The 12,566-nt window shown below is 47.9% G+C and overlaps 4 protein-coding genes across 4 annotated transcripts; 1 reads left to right on the top strand and 3 right to left on the bottom strand.

Moving 5' to 3' along the window:
• Positions 1-1,995: 1,995 nt before the first annotated feature.
• On the bottom strand, positions 1,996-2,833 carry F5Y00DRAFT_257598 (uncharacterized protein; the record flags this gene model as incomplete). Its single annotated transcript, XM_048010585.1, has 3 exons — positions 1,996-2,243; positions 2,292-2,563; positions 2,616-2,833. The coding sequence occupies 3 exons, from the start codon at positions 2,831-2,833 to the stop codon at positions 1,996-1,998; spliced, it is 738 nt and encodes a 245-aa protein (XP_047869506.1).
• A 1,613-nt stretch (positions 2,834-4,446) lies between these two features.
• Positions 4,447-6,396, top strand: F5Y00DRAFT_104381 (peroxisomal 3-keto-acyl-CoA thiolase). The gene is made up of 4 exons (XM_048003826.1): positions 4,447-4,679; positions 4,746-4,831; positions 4,924-5,285; positions 5,380-6,396. Exons 1-4 carry the CDS (start codon positions 4,673-4,675, stop codon positions 6,179-6,181), a joined length of 1,257 nt encoding a protein of 418 aa, XP_047869505.1. The 5' UTR covers positions 4,447-4,672; the 3' UTR covers positions 6,182-6,396.
• A 33-nt stretch (positions 6,397-6,429) lies between these two features.
• On the bottom strand, positions 6,430-8,863 carry F5Y00DRAFT_224991 (NAD(P)-binding protein). Its single transcript, XM_048006105.1, has 3 exons — positions 7,946-8,863; positions 7,142-7,886; positions 6,430-7,080 (listed from the first exon to the last, which is right to left on the bottom strand). The coding sequence occupies exons 1-3, from the start codon at positions 8,184-8,186 to the stop codon at positions 6,612-6,614; spliced, it is 1,455 nt and encodes a 484-aa protein (XP_047869504.1). The 5' UTR covers positions 8,187-8,863; the 3' UTR covers positions 6,430-6,611.
• A 501-nt stretch (positions 8,864-9,364) lies between these two features.
• Positions 9,365-10,854, bottom strand: F5Y00DRAFT_104348 (carbonic anhydrase). The gene is made up of 2 exons (XM_048003825.1): positions 10,326-10,854; positions 9,365-10,055 (listed from the first exon to the last, which is right to left on the bottom strand). The coding sequence occupies exons 1-2, from the start codon at positions 10,444-10,446 to the stop codon at positions 9,457-9,459; spliced, it is 720 nt and encodes a 239-aa protein (XP_047869503.1). The 5' UTR covers positions 10,447-10,854; the 3' UTR covers positions 9,365-9,456.
• Positions 10,855-12,566: the final 1,712 nt, after the last annotated feature.

Here is a 12,566-nt window from a genome sequence, read left to right as displayed (position 1 = left end):
GAGTTGCCAACTTTGATTACACAATTATTGCCCCTCTCAGTACTCGTCCTATAGCAATCCCATGGCCGCCCTCATCAATACCTTCTTACTTCCTAGTATTTACAACACTTTGCCTTTAATTAGCCAGGTTACTGACGATCCTTGGGAAAGATACCAAACGGCGGTCTTGGCAATGCAACTAACAGTACCATTTGTACGACCCGAGCCAGCAGTCCTACCCATCATTGAGGCTCTGCATGGAGTAGAGATCCGGCTACGTTTGACAACTATACCCTGGTTAGCTCTCTGCAGGCTACGAAGTCATATCCCACATGACTCGACCTACATATCCAAACCGCCGATCCCCCATAAGATCGCGATCATCATTAAAAGCAAGGTAAATCGAAGTCTAAGTTCTAAATTCGGGTCCCTAAAAGCCGCAAGAAAAAATATGCCAAGAGAAGTCTAGACGTACCTTTCGCAAGCAACTACCGAAAACGTGAGTCGTCGGAGTTGTTACTGCAGAGCATGGGTTGGATTCGGGAAACGTCCGTACGTGGGGGCCGTAACTAGAACATATGACTATAAATTCGCTGCGAAAGGTCTCCGTTACACGCCGACCTTCTCTAGAAGCCGTCAGCTGGACTCTACCCGAACAAGTCTTCTTAGATCCAGAGCTACTCAAAGGATCTTACCGATTTTCGGCGTTAATTAGGACGTGACATCGAGATCTATGGGAATCAGCGGTTATCGTGCCGATCCGCTCTTTAGCGAGTCTAGACCCATGATCCTTCCCCGGAGTCATCCGTATTAGATTACGTCTCGGTACTCTATTCTTACCCAATAGGGATACGTTCTCATTCAGAAGGGTCGTGAAAACTCCATACTTTGAAATAATTATCACGTTTAACGGTTTGCTTAAGGCTCATCAGTTCTGCCCAGAGAGGGCAGTTTGGCCGAGTACGATACGCCAATAATCGCGATGGCACTTTCAGAATAGACCCGTGAAACGAATGTATATTGATAGAATATAAAAACAAATAAATAATGATATATGTCGTGTTTTGGCTGATATCGATACTGCAGTCATATATAATAAATTTAAGATATATGGCACAGTCCGTCCTATAGTCCCCCGAGGGATTGTTGCTTATGCGAATCCACCGTGAGCAAAATAAGTATATACCCAGGTACCACCTATATTGTCATTTATTCACGATAAAATCCATACCAAGAAATATCGCGTTATCGGAAGGTAGAAGTAGCTAGGAAATTTGAGGGGAAAGAATGTTCAGAAATAGAAGGAAAGCAAAAGGAAACATGTAATTCAAAGAAGATGGGTTAGGAGTAAAGCTTTAGTATAGGTGTAAATGCACCCAACTTTAGTCGTACTTGTAATGAAAAGGAAAAGTAAAAGAGAAAGGGCATGTAATAAGGCTAGTAGATAGCTCCAGTTCCTATCAGTGGTCAAAACATAAGACTGCGTCCATTCTGTGACCCATCAAGGAAGCGACACTGGGAAATATAACGTATCATCGTAGTTTTTGAAGTCTGTCGTATAAATATCCATGGTAGGGCTTCATCCATCGGACATGAAAGAGTAGTCCGCGTGTCGTATTGCTCCAACCATGCTTCGAGAGAACCATATTTCCTATGGTCTCAAACGTGTTGTTCTTGTCGTACAGGGCGTCGGGATTTGAAGAGAGTGGAATGTCGTTCTGGCTGTATAATCCAGAGGAAATGTAATAGGACGTAGAAATAAGAAATCGATTCTTGTAACGATCGTAGGTTGAACAAAGGAAGTCGTGAGTATTGATTAGCCGAGCCCGAGATCAAGAAGTTTATGATTCTAGAGTTTCAGAGCTATGAACCCTAGAAACTGATGGCTATAATGCCATTGTAACGTAGATAAGTATTTGAGAGGCAGCCAGAGCCTGACGGCTGAGCACTGGGACCGAGGGGTATTCAGATCCGGTATCCACTATCAAGGGGATAGATGAGTCTCCGTCTCTGGCGCTACTCCCAGTACATCAGTGCTTCTCCCTGCAGAAGCGATATCGGGTTGATAAAAGAGCTGAATTCATATTCGCCGCTGGTGCTTTCCGGGGTGACAAGTTCAGTGGCTATGTCAGGAGAAGAACTATGATCTTGCTGTAGCTCTTGTCGCAGTTCTTGCGCCAACTCTTCCCGCAGCTCTACATATAGTTCTTCCCGTAGCTCTTGCTTCAACTCTTGTCTCAAGAGGTTTGCATGTTCATCAACGTCTACGGATCCCAATTAATTTAAGTAATATGACGGCAGTGGTGACTTACATGGAGATGGATACGGAGGGTTAGCAGTTGGATAGATGGTCTCGTAGATTCTAAACCACTTTTGCTCCTCCGACAAGTTTCGCAGGTCTCCCCGACTTCGTAGCCTCTCTACCCTCGACCCATTGTAGTTAATTGCGAGTCTAGAAGGGGTATACATAGTAGTTTCACAGGGCTCAATAGCTCGGACGTGCTCATCGAGCTCTCGTTTCTGGCGGAAAGCCTTGTTACAACGTGGACATTGAAAGACAAGATGTTTTCGGTAGATGTGTTCCCTGTTAAGCTGTAAGAACCACAGTAGGTGCGTAGGGTTAAGGCTTGACGTACTTTACGCGAGACGTGTTTTCAAAGCCACCACGCTCATGGCAATTGCGAAGAGAATCGGGAAATGCTTTAGCAAATGGACAAGCAAATCGTCGGCTTGCACCTTTAGAACGGGCTAGTTTCTTCCCTCGTCTAGGTGTACCCCGATCATCGTCATCGTCATTGCCATTCCCATGAGGCTTTTTTCTCTGTCTCTGCCTCCTTGGATTTGAAGAAGACATAGGTAATACAGCGTCTGCAGTGAAATTCAACAGCAAAGGAAGGAAAGAATTTAGTAAAGATGAGATAGATGTAAAACAAGAAACATTCCCAATCCGAAAATATCATGACGTGTAATTTAGAGAGGGGCAAGACAACTACATATTTCTAAAAGGTGATTACTACCACCTTGCGGCTCTTCTTTATGCGCTTGCGAAAAGAATATACGGCGTTAAGCAAACGTAGCTACTTGAAGGATCGATATATGTGCGTGTGTGCATGGGCGCGTACATGCAGGCCACCCACTCGCGGGGCAGATATAATCGTTCCGCCAGTACGATTAACGAAAAACAACCCGTACGCAAGCTACCTACCTACCTTGTAGGTAGATAGCTACATGCAGTCATCCTGGCTTCATGCGGGCTGCATAAGTACGTTGTCGGGCCTGATACCTAGATAGGAGGTTTTCGGCACTCTTAAGAATGATTCCAACCCCCATTCTTGAATTCTTACGTCACAGTAATCCAGTGCCATCAATCGCGGTCCTATTTTTCGAGTTAATCATCGGCCCAATAACGTACGAGGACATAGTAAAATAGAAAATGGAAAGTGGCGGTAAACAAAGTGAAATATAAACTGCATTATGAGATGCGTCTAGGAAATCACAACTCCAGCATCCAGAAGACGCGACCTCTAGCATCCAAGATCCGTATAGAAGAACTTAGGGCTCTCCTTCTTCACGGAATGGATCACCCCATAGGGTAGTTGTATTTCAAACCAACAAAGCGAGTCCTTTAGATATATTAGCATGCTGTATCCAACGTAATTATAGTATGCAGGGTCCTATCCTACAAAGAAGGTTGCAGGTTTCATGAACATCTGCCACAACTAGATCAGCGAGTTCGACGAGTCAATTAATAGCTTGACCTGACTTGGACCTGGCTTGACCTAACCTAGGTAGATACATTTTATGGAATATCTATCCAAGTCAGGTAGAAAATATTTTTATTTGCTTAGCAAACAGGTAAAAACGAGGGTATTCATATATACCTTTCAGGGGTTAGATTTAGGGTAGGAAATTTATGTGGCTGGTGTGGCTTTATATGTAAGGGCTCCCAGGTTAGTCCCACGATAGGTACGGCCAGGTAAGCCTCATTTTTCAATATATTTGACCTGACTCGGACAAGGTCAAGTCTTTACGGTTATTTGGCCTGACCTGACTCATCGAACTCACTGATTTACCACAACTAGGTCAAACGAAGGTATGTACTATAGACGTGCAATTAAATAGTCCACTATGACATATGACACATGTATTCATGTATAGTCATGATATCTGAAAGATGAAGTCTGAGCCTAGAGCTGAATGCGCCTCTCTGTCTTACATTATAAGCATGGATAAGTCGTGAAAGGATTAGGTACGCAAGAGTCGGAAGTTCACAAGGCACCAAGGCTATAAGGCTATAGGCTAATACCAAAACGTCCCACAGCTTTTGGGGAATTCGGAGAAAGTCTGGGGTAGATTAGCTGTAATTAGCATGTGAAGAAAACCCTAAATTCCAATTCCTTATTACGGCATGATGCCTCGGTCGATAAGCTGTGGGGTCTGACATCAGCGTAATGTTTTAGCGGACGCGAGCAGAGTCACGGCATCCGAGGTCCAATTACTTTTTGCTAGTATAATCATAAACTCCGGATCCATTCCTTCTACATTCTCTTTCTCAACTGTATATTTAATTTTATAGAATATCTCAACCCTTTAACCAGTCTGGATATCTGATATCACATTAAAAATCACTAATTACCAACAACACCATAGTTAGATCCTAAACAACAACAATACCAACAACACAAAAGTAACAATGGGTGGTAAGTACTTCGTCGAGTCCTAAGCACAATCACCTGCAGCTGACAGAACGTCCCTAACAATCGCAGCCTTCGAAAGATTATCGCAGATCTCAGGCCAGATCTCTGGCTCCAAGTCGGCGCGTGAGAAGCTGCTCGAGAAGAACCCAGACGACGTAAGCTTTCTCCTCCCATACAATACCCACAGCCGATCTTCGCGCCTCCAGCCGGTCCGCATTCCCAACAAGCTAACAACTCCGGGAAACAGATCGTAGTGACAGCATGTCTCCGAACGGCGTTCGCGAAAGGCGGCAAGGGCGGATTCAAGGACACACAAGCGGCTGATCTGATGGCGGGAGCCCTGAAGGGACTCTTGGAGCGATCTCAGATCGACCCGTCGCTGGTAGAGGATGTGTGCGTGGGCGAGGTGCTTGCGCCTGGTGGCGGCGCCACCGAGATGCGTGCCGCAGCTCTTGTTGCCGGCATCCCCGAGACTGCCGCCGTCCGAACCGTCAACCGTCAGTGTTCGTCGGGTCTACAGGCTTGTGTTGATGTCGCCAACCAAATCCGCACTGGTATGATCGAGGTCGGTATCGGTGCTGGTGTCGAGAGCATGAGCTTGCATTACGGGTAGGTCACTCTTTTTTTCCTTCCCCCAATACTCCCCTTACCAAGTATCAACTATCGCTGGATCCTTATAGCTGATAAAATCCTCCTCCAAAAGCCCCCAAGCCGTAAGCGAGTTCTCCGAGCTCCTCGAGTCCCATCCCGAGGCCGCCAACTGCAAGGTTCCCATGGGTGTCCTCTCCGAAGACATGGCCCAAGACCTCAAGATCTCGCGCGCCAGCCAAGACGCCTTTGCCGCCAACTCTTACCAGAAGGCCTTCGAGGCGCAGCAAGCAGGTCTCTTCGACGAGGAAATCCACCCACTGACCGTACAATACACCGACCCCAAGAGTGGCGAGACCAAGACCGTCACCGTCAAAAAAGACGAGGGCATACGCCCCGGCATCACCGTCGAATCCCTCGGCAAGATCCGCCCCGCCTTCGCCGAAAACGGCTCCATCCACGCAGGTAACGCATCGCAAATCAGCGACGGCGCCGCGGCCGTCCTGTTGATGCGCCGATCGACAGCAGAGCGTCTCGGCCAGACCGTCCTCGGCAAGTTCGTCGCGGCCAGCGTCGCCGGCGTCAAGCCGCTGCTCATGGGTATCGGACCCTGGAAGGCCATCCCCAAGGCCCTCTCGCTAGCCGGCGGCCTGACCGTCGACGACATCGACATCTTCGAGATCAACGAGGCTTTCGCCAGCCAGTGCCTCTGGTGCGCCAACGAGCTGAAGATCCCCGCTGAGAAGATCAACCCTAAGGGTGGCGCTATTGCCTTTGGTCACCCTCTCGGCTGCACTGGTGCTCGCCAGGTGAGCACCCTGCTGTACGAGCTTCGACGCCGTGGCCAGAAGATTGGCGTCACGAGTATGTGCGTTGGTACGGGTATGGGTATGGCTGCCGTCTGGGTTGCCGAGTAAGGGTTGTTACATGTTTTAAATCGGTTCAAGTTCGTGTATAATGCCGTAGTAGGTATACCACGGTGCATATTGTAGGAACATCATATCATCATGGGTCTTGGGAGGGCCGTTGCACGTAGGAAGTCATGTACGAAGCACATGATAGGAACGGTCGTTGAAGGAGGCAAAATAGCAATGTGTACAATGTATATATATAGGGGCGTTTAGTATATTATATCATCATCTATATCGTATATGAAATTACAAGCTTCGTTACCATCCCATCTCTATCAAATAAATGTCAATAATTAATATAATTCAGTCGCATAGCATATTTTTAAATCCACTGTTATCGCTTCTCTCGTCTACGCCTATGCCGGAACAGATCTCGGCAGAATGTAGACGGCCCCAGATCATCTAATATGATGGATGCCAACGGGCTTTTCTCGCACTACGAGAATCCATCGATGTGGCTACCCAGCCCTCTTTCCTTTGCTAGTCGTATAACCTCAAATCCGACTACGAGATCCATGAGCCCCAATCCTACGCTCTTATAAATAACATTGCCAGCCGAAAGCCAACGCGCCAAGTGGTGGTCATGCCCCGCTTGCTGCTGCTGTTTTTGCCGCTGTTCGTCCGCAGTCCCCTGGCTCGAACCTCGCCGATGGTGGTGGAAAGGCAAGGAGTAGCAGCTGCTGCTCCTCCGACTCGGGCTACGCGACGAGGATCGCTTACCTCCGCTGCCCGACGCCGAGTTACCCGATTCGGACCCGAAAACGGTTGACATGGCCGACCCGGATGATGTGAGGCCCAACCTTTCGGAAAACTCATTGATAGAGGAAGCTTCGGTTGAGCTCTGTGATATAAGCGCTTCCTCTTCTTCCTTTGCCAGTCTATGAATCATGGCCAGCTCGCCTAGTCTAGGTTTAATTAGTTAGCGCTATGTTCTTGAACCGTTAAGCAATATCCTACGAGACTTACTCAACGAGTTGCGTAGGCTCTAAGCCTGCTTCAATGATCTCGCCCGCCTCCTTCAGTGCCCCATCCAGAGTATCCACAATGATGACACCGCCTTCTGTTGCGTGTTTATGATAATGATATCCGACTGTACGTGTCTTGACAGCCTGGAGTAGCAGCTCTCGAGGCAGCTCACGCATCTCCTTTGTATAGCTCCCTATCGCAACAACCAGCCTACCTTTTCTTCGACCTTCGTGACTTGTCAGTATGCTGGCGTCGAATAAATCTTCGGTGCTTGGCGTGCAACAGTAGATCACATCGGCCGCCCTCAAGTGATCTTTCAGCAGTCTATCATAGTCCACGTAGGTCGAAGTTAGGACGCTAAACTGCGCCTGCTCCCACCCCTCGCGCTGCTTGATATCCTGAGATATGCCACATATCTTCTTAAACGTAGCCCTGGCGCTCTCGCTGAACGTTTTATTGATAATGTATACTTGGCGAATGGTATCGCCCCGCAACATCAACGCTAGGCGCATATGCCAGTAAGCTTGTAATCCCGAACCAAACACAACAAGGGTTCGGACCGAAGCGCGCTTTGCAAGGAGACAAGAGGAAGCAAGGGCGGTGCGGAAAGCGGTAAGGGTCTTCGCGTGTAGGAAGCCTATAGGAGGACCCTGGGGAGAGTAGAGGGTCACCGAGCCGGTAGGTCGGATGAGAGGCAGTGCCGTATCTACCGATTTATCTGTTGATGGTGACGACAAAGTAACAACTATGATTGGGTTAGCCAAGATAGATTCAGATCGCCAATGTCTTGGCTGTAAAACCGACCTTTTACTGCATGGCCAAGTCTACTAATCGAAGGCATGAAAAGCGTAGTCGTGCCAGTGGTATTAGAATGTACCGATACACGCTCGGGTTGGTGAACGATTCCATCCTTTATGGACTGTGTACCGGTTGAGTACTCGTGAAGAGCATTTCTGAGCGTGTCGATCAGTTCTTGAGCTTCGTCGTGGTTAAGGCTCTCTAGCAAGCCGTTAATTTGATCGTCCGAAAGAACTGTTAAAGACATGGCTGTCGACTTCGGAGTTAACGTGTAAGTAAACGTAAACACGTTCCTGTAACATTTAGAGTTGATCACTAAGCTATTGATGCTTTCAATAGACTTGGCTCTGGGCTACACGAAGGGAATTCTATATAAGGAATCTCGAGGTTGGATGCTTGAGAGTCCAAGTGGGAGAGAGGAGATAGCCGACGCTCGGCAGCCGAGTTGAAGGCTTGGCTGAGCGGACATGCACACATAATTGATCTTCCATAATACACACGTAAAAGATTACCTAGGTTCTTTTTTAGAATGCCATGGATCTTGGCGTTGACCCATTCCTTTCATGAAATATATCCGAGAAAGGATAAAAGGATATGAAATAAATAGTATGGTGTGATGTGTAGATGGTTGTTATTGGTTCTGATGAAATACTAAGTTGAATACTAAGTTGGAGGTGCCATACCTGTATCATACCGTACTTGGGCGTTATACTTGTGGCTGTTATGGCTTCTAATGTAGCTGTGTAGCTGTTATATTAGTGTAGAGCTAGCCTGTAGCTACCCCGCTATTGTAACATCATTAGAGCCCTCTAGTGACGTACATGTAGGGAATCTATAGGGAATCTATAGGAAATCTAGAGGGGTCAGCTTGGCGACCAAACAGTACATCCTATATGTACTTAGATGGCGTTATGTAAATTGCAGGTGCACAAGCGAAGAAAGAATTGATTTAAACTGAGAAAACCCGCCGGAACGGTGAAGATAAATTAACCAACAACCAACCAACCAATAATCCAGCTAAACCCAGACTCGGGATTAAAGCACATGATAATCATACGATACAAGATGTAAGGCATATAAATCCTCATTGACCAATGAACACCAATCCCCATCATAGAAAGCGGCTCAATCGCACGCTGTTTCGCAATTTCGCAATATTCCAATATTCCAAATAACGTAAACGTACGGAAAACCCGTCGCCAGACTTTTCGAAACTTTGGTCCTTGGACACATCTCCGTTTCTCGAACGCCATCCGCCAAAATGACCCTTTCTGTAAGCAGGGATCCTTAAGATCAACCTCGCTATCGCTAGTAAACCCATATTCGCTACCCATATTCGCTCTCCGTTAGATGACATTTCCCTCCTATGCTCTTCTGATGCCAAGACAAGACAAGACCAAACACACACGCACACACACATACATACACATACACACATCCCAGTGTATAAACGCCCCTAACTTGTACCTGACCGCTTGACCTAACCGCTTGCTTCCGTCCGTTCCGTTTCGTTCCGTTCAGAGAGCTTGCATGCTGCTCTCGCCGTCCGTCCTAAAAACTAGCATTGCATGCTTGCCCCTAACGATGTCCGAGTCTCCATTAACGCCTGATAGCCCGTGATGTCCCCCCTTGCCCTTGCCCGTACCGATGCCTAGGTCGCGGATGCGGCCCGTGCCGATGTCAAAAAAGGTGCCGTGGACCTGCAAGCCCCTTTCGGCGATGGCGTCCTGAATCGATGCATTGGCCATGAGCACGTTGATGCCGGCCTCGACGTTGAGCTCCGCGATGCGCACTGCACGCTTCTTGTCGTCTGTGATGCTCTCCAGCTCCTCCTTATGCGCGTTGCGCACAGCCTTGAGAGGCATTAACCAAATATCCAGCACGCCGCCGACACGGTTGTCGCCAAGCGCAGCTGCGGCCCCGCCACACGACGAGTGTCCGCAAAGCACCACGTGCTTCACCTTGAGGTGCACAACTGCATACTCGATGACAGCTGCCGTGTTGATGTCGGTCGGCGAAATGATGTTGGCGATGTTACGATGCACGAATACATCGCCTGGCTGCAAGCCTAGAATCGTCGTCTCCGGGCAGCGCGAGTCAGAGCAACCTAACCAAACTGTTGCACCACGTTTAACCGCGTTAGCCTTCCTAACTCTTAACTCTTTCAGTGCCCAAGGTTAAATACCCAAGGTTAAATTGCCATGTCCGATGCGAGATCTCCGCATTGCATAAAGCATAAACCGCGGCGCAGCAGGCTCTGGGATTCAGGATGATGACCAAGACCGTACTAATTAATGTTCTGTTGAGTGGGTCTTTGCTCATCTCGCATCTCGCATCTCAACAAAGGTGTATACATTGCGCCAAGAAGAAATGGGTTAAAACTTACGGATTGCTGGCGATTGTCCCGATGCCAATTTAGGGAAGAAGTCGGGGTTCTGATGACCTTTGTAGCCAGCCCAGGCTTGGTTAGAACTCAGCGCGTAGGTAAAAGCATCTTCTGCGGCCATGGTAAGCGAGCGTTCCCCCCAAAGTTACCTCGCCAATCTCGAATCTCGGGGATCTCAAAAATAAATTTAAGCGTATTTTTGGGTGTATGAGATGCCGGCGTCCACCCCTGTGGATCCAGATCTGGGATTTACTAACCCCTTTTCTTGGCGGGGGAGGAGATAAGCAGCGAGTAGAAGAGGAATAACAACACGTACGCGGAGGAGCAGGCATCTCGAAGCTACGAAGCTGGATGCGGCCTTTTATATATGTGAGGTTCGGGGATATGATGTAGGGTATGTAGGTATGATGACTACAGCGCGGCACCCAAGATCCCAGCCGGTTCCAACGGTACCAACTGTACCAACTGAAGGCGGGATGTAGGGATGCAGGATATGAGCGAATTAGGAAGTCCCAAGCCCAATCAGATATGGCGCTCGCCCACTCTGTCCACACCTCTAGGAGGATCCTATCCAGTGTGCTTGATGCTTGATGACTTTGACCGAGGTTCTGGCTTCCGTCTGGTCTCGCTCTAATCGCGCTCGACCGTATCGGTATTCACTCGGAGGCGGCCGTGATCGTACGGAGGTGTAAATCACGCGACGGGCTGGTATTACTGGCTAAGTATGTGGATAGCGGTGATGGTGCAACTCGGCTCTTTGGACGGATAATCCCTCATGAAGTGGATTCAGCTGGAAAGTTTATTTGGAAAGGAGTAAACAAAGCCTGAGGGTAGGGAACACGTAGGCGTATAAAAAGAGCCGAGTGGAATCAAGAGAGAGAAGAGTCTCAGGATACTAACAAGGGCTTGTCAAACTTAGCGTCAGCAAGCGATGATCCATGAGGCTTTATTTAATAGTGTATCACGCTGGAACTATCGAGAGGAGATCAACAGGTAGCATCGCTAAGTCCGGAGTCCGGGGTAAAACAGCAATCTCAACTAATCTCAACTACTTAATCTTAGATAGATACACTAGGTGGCCGTCTAACCATCCCAAGCATAAAATAACACCCCCAATCTGCCCAATCTTCCCAATCTTGCCAATCTTCCTGATGACCGGTCGCCCAGACCTTCCAAACCAAGGTTCGAAAGCTTCGCCCTTCGCGGTGCTACCAAACCATGTAGATCTATTATAGACAAGCGCCCGTGGGATAAGCATACTTAGTCCTGGGTACCTAACATAAGCAAGGTAAGCATGAAACGGGGATCGCAGGCGTTGAGGCGGCGCACGGGATTTTGGGATAGGCGCGGCATGGATCTATGTAGATTACGGATATTGGAGCTAAAAGCTGGTTTCCCGTGGATTGCCAAGACGTAGGTATGGTATTACATGCTTGCGCTGCTGTGTTGTGCGCTGGTACCTCCGAGAAGGCCAATGGCCAATAGCCAATCTGCTTGCAACGTGCTTTCGTCGGACCCCCCTCCCCTCCCCTTCCCCCTGCCTGGGAACAAGGGCCTTGCTGCGCGGCTTCGCGGCATGAGAGGAGATAGGTATTGTACAATACGTAGAAGAAAGCGGTGAGGGCCTAGAAGGAAGGGGGGGTTGTCAAACGAATAGGTAACCTGGTACTATGGTATGCTCTATCTACATCTTGGCTTGCTCAGATGCTGGTTCGGTTGCTATGCGTTTGTAAGTTGTGACTAGATACTCGTTTGCTTTGAGTACAATACAAACCTAACCTAAAGACCTACTAACTTGCCCATGTGACCCTAGTCGCCCAGTTACATCAATGTAAAGAGAGGTCCTTTTCCATTCACTATCTACCTTAGGTAACCTTTTTATCACTGTGACTGAGAAAATTACTTCATGTACTAAGGTCACAACGGAGGGTGGGTTGTCCTAGGTCCTGGCAAACCTGGTACGATACTTTTTAGTTTATATATTGTTCTCCGCACGTGACGTTACCGTCCATATGGCTCCTCCTCTTTGACAAGCTTCCCCTCCCTAACACTTACAACCGTGAAGAAATTACATTAGAGAGAAGACTAGGACATGGGATGCACATTGGTAAAAGCAAGTGTTTTTCGTAAGAGATAAATAGGATAATTTATTAAAGTATGTTATAAAGTTGCTAGTTATTTCGAAACTATATTTGGTCATCTCTACTCTAGGTACTTTTGAGCCTTATCTCTACCCTCGTT

The sequence above is a fragment of the Daldinia vernicosa genome (assembly GCF_022497035.1).
Source record: "Daldinia vernicosa strain CBS 139.73 unplaced genomic scaffold F5Y00scaffold_3, whole genome shotgun sequence".
NCBI classification, from domain to species: domain Eukaryota; kingdom Fungi; phylum Ascomycota; class Sordariomycetes; order Xylariales; family Hypoxylaceae; genus Daldinia; species Daldinia vernicosa.
Note: the sequence above shows the minus strand (reverse complement) of the source record. Positions and strands in the feature narration are given on the sequence as shown.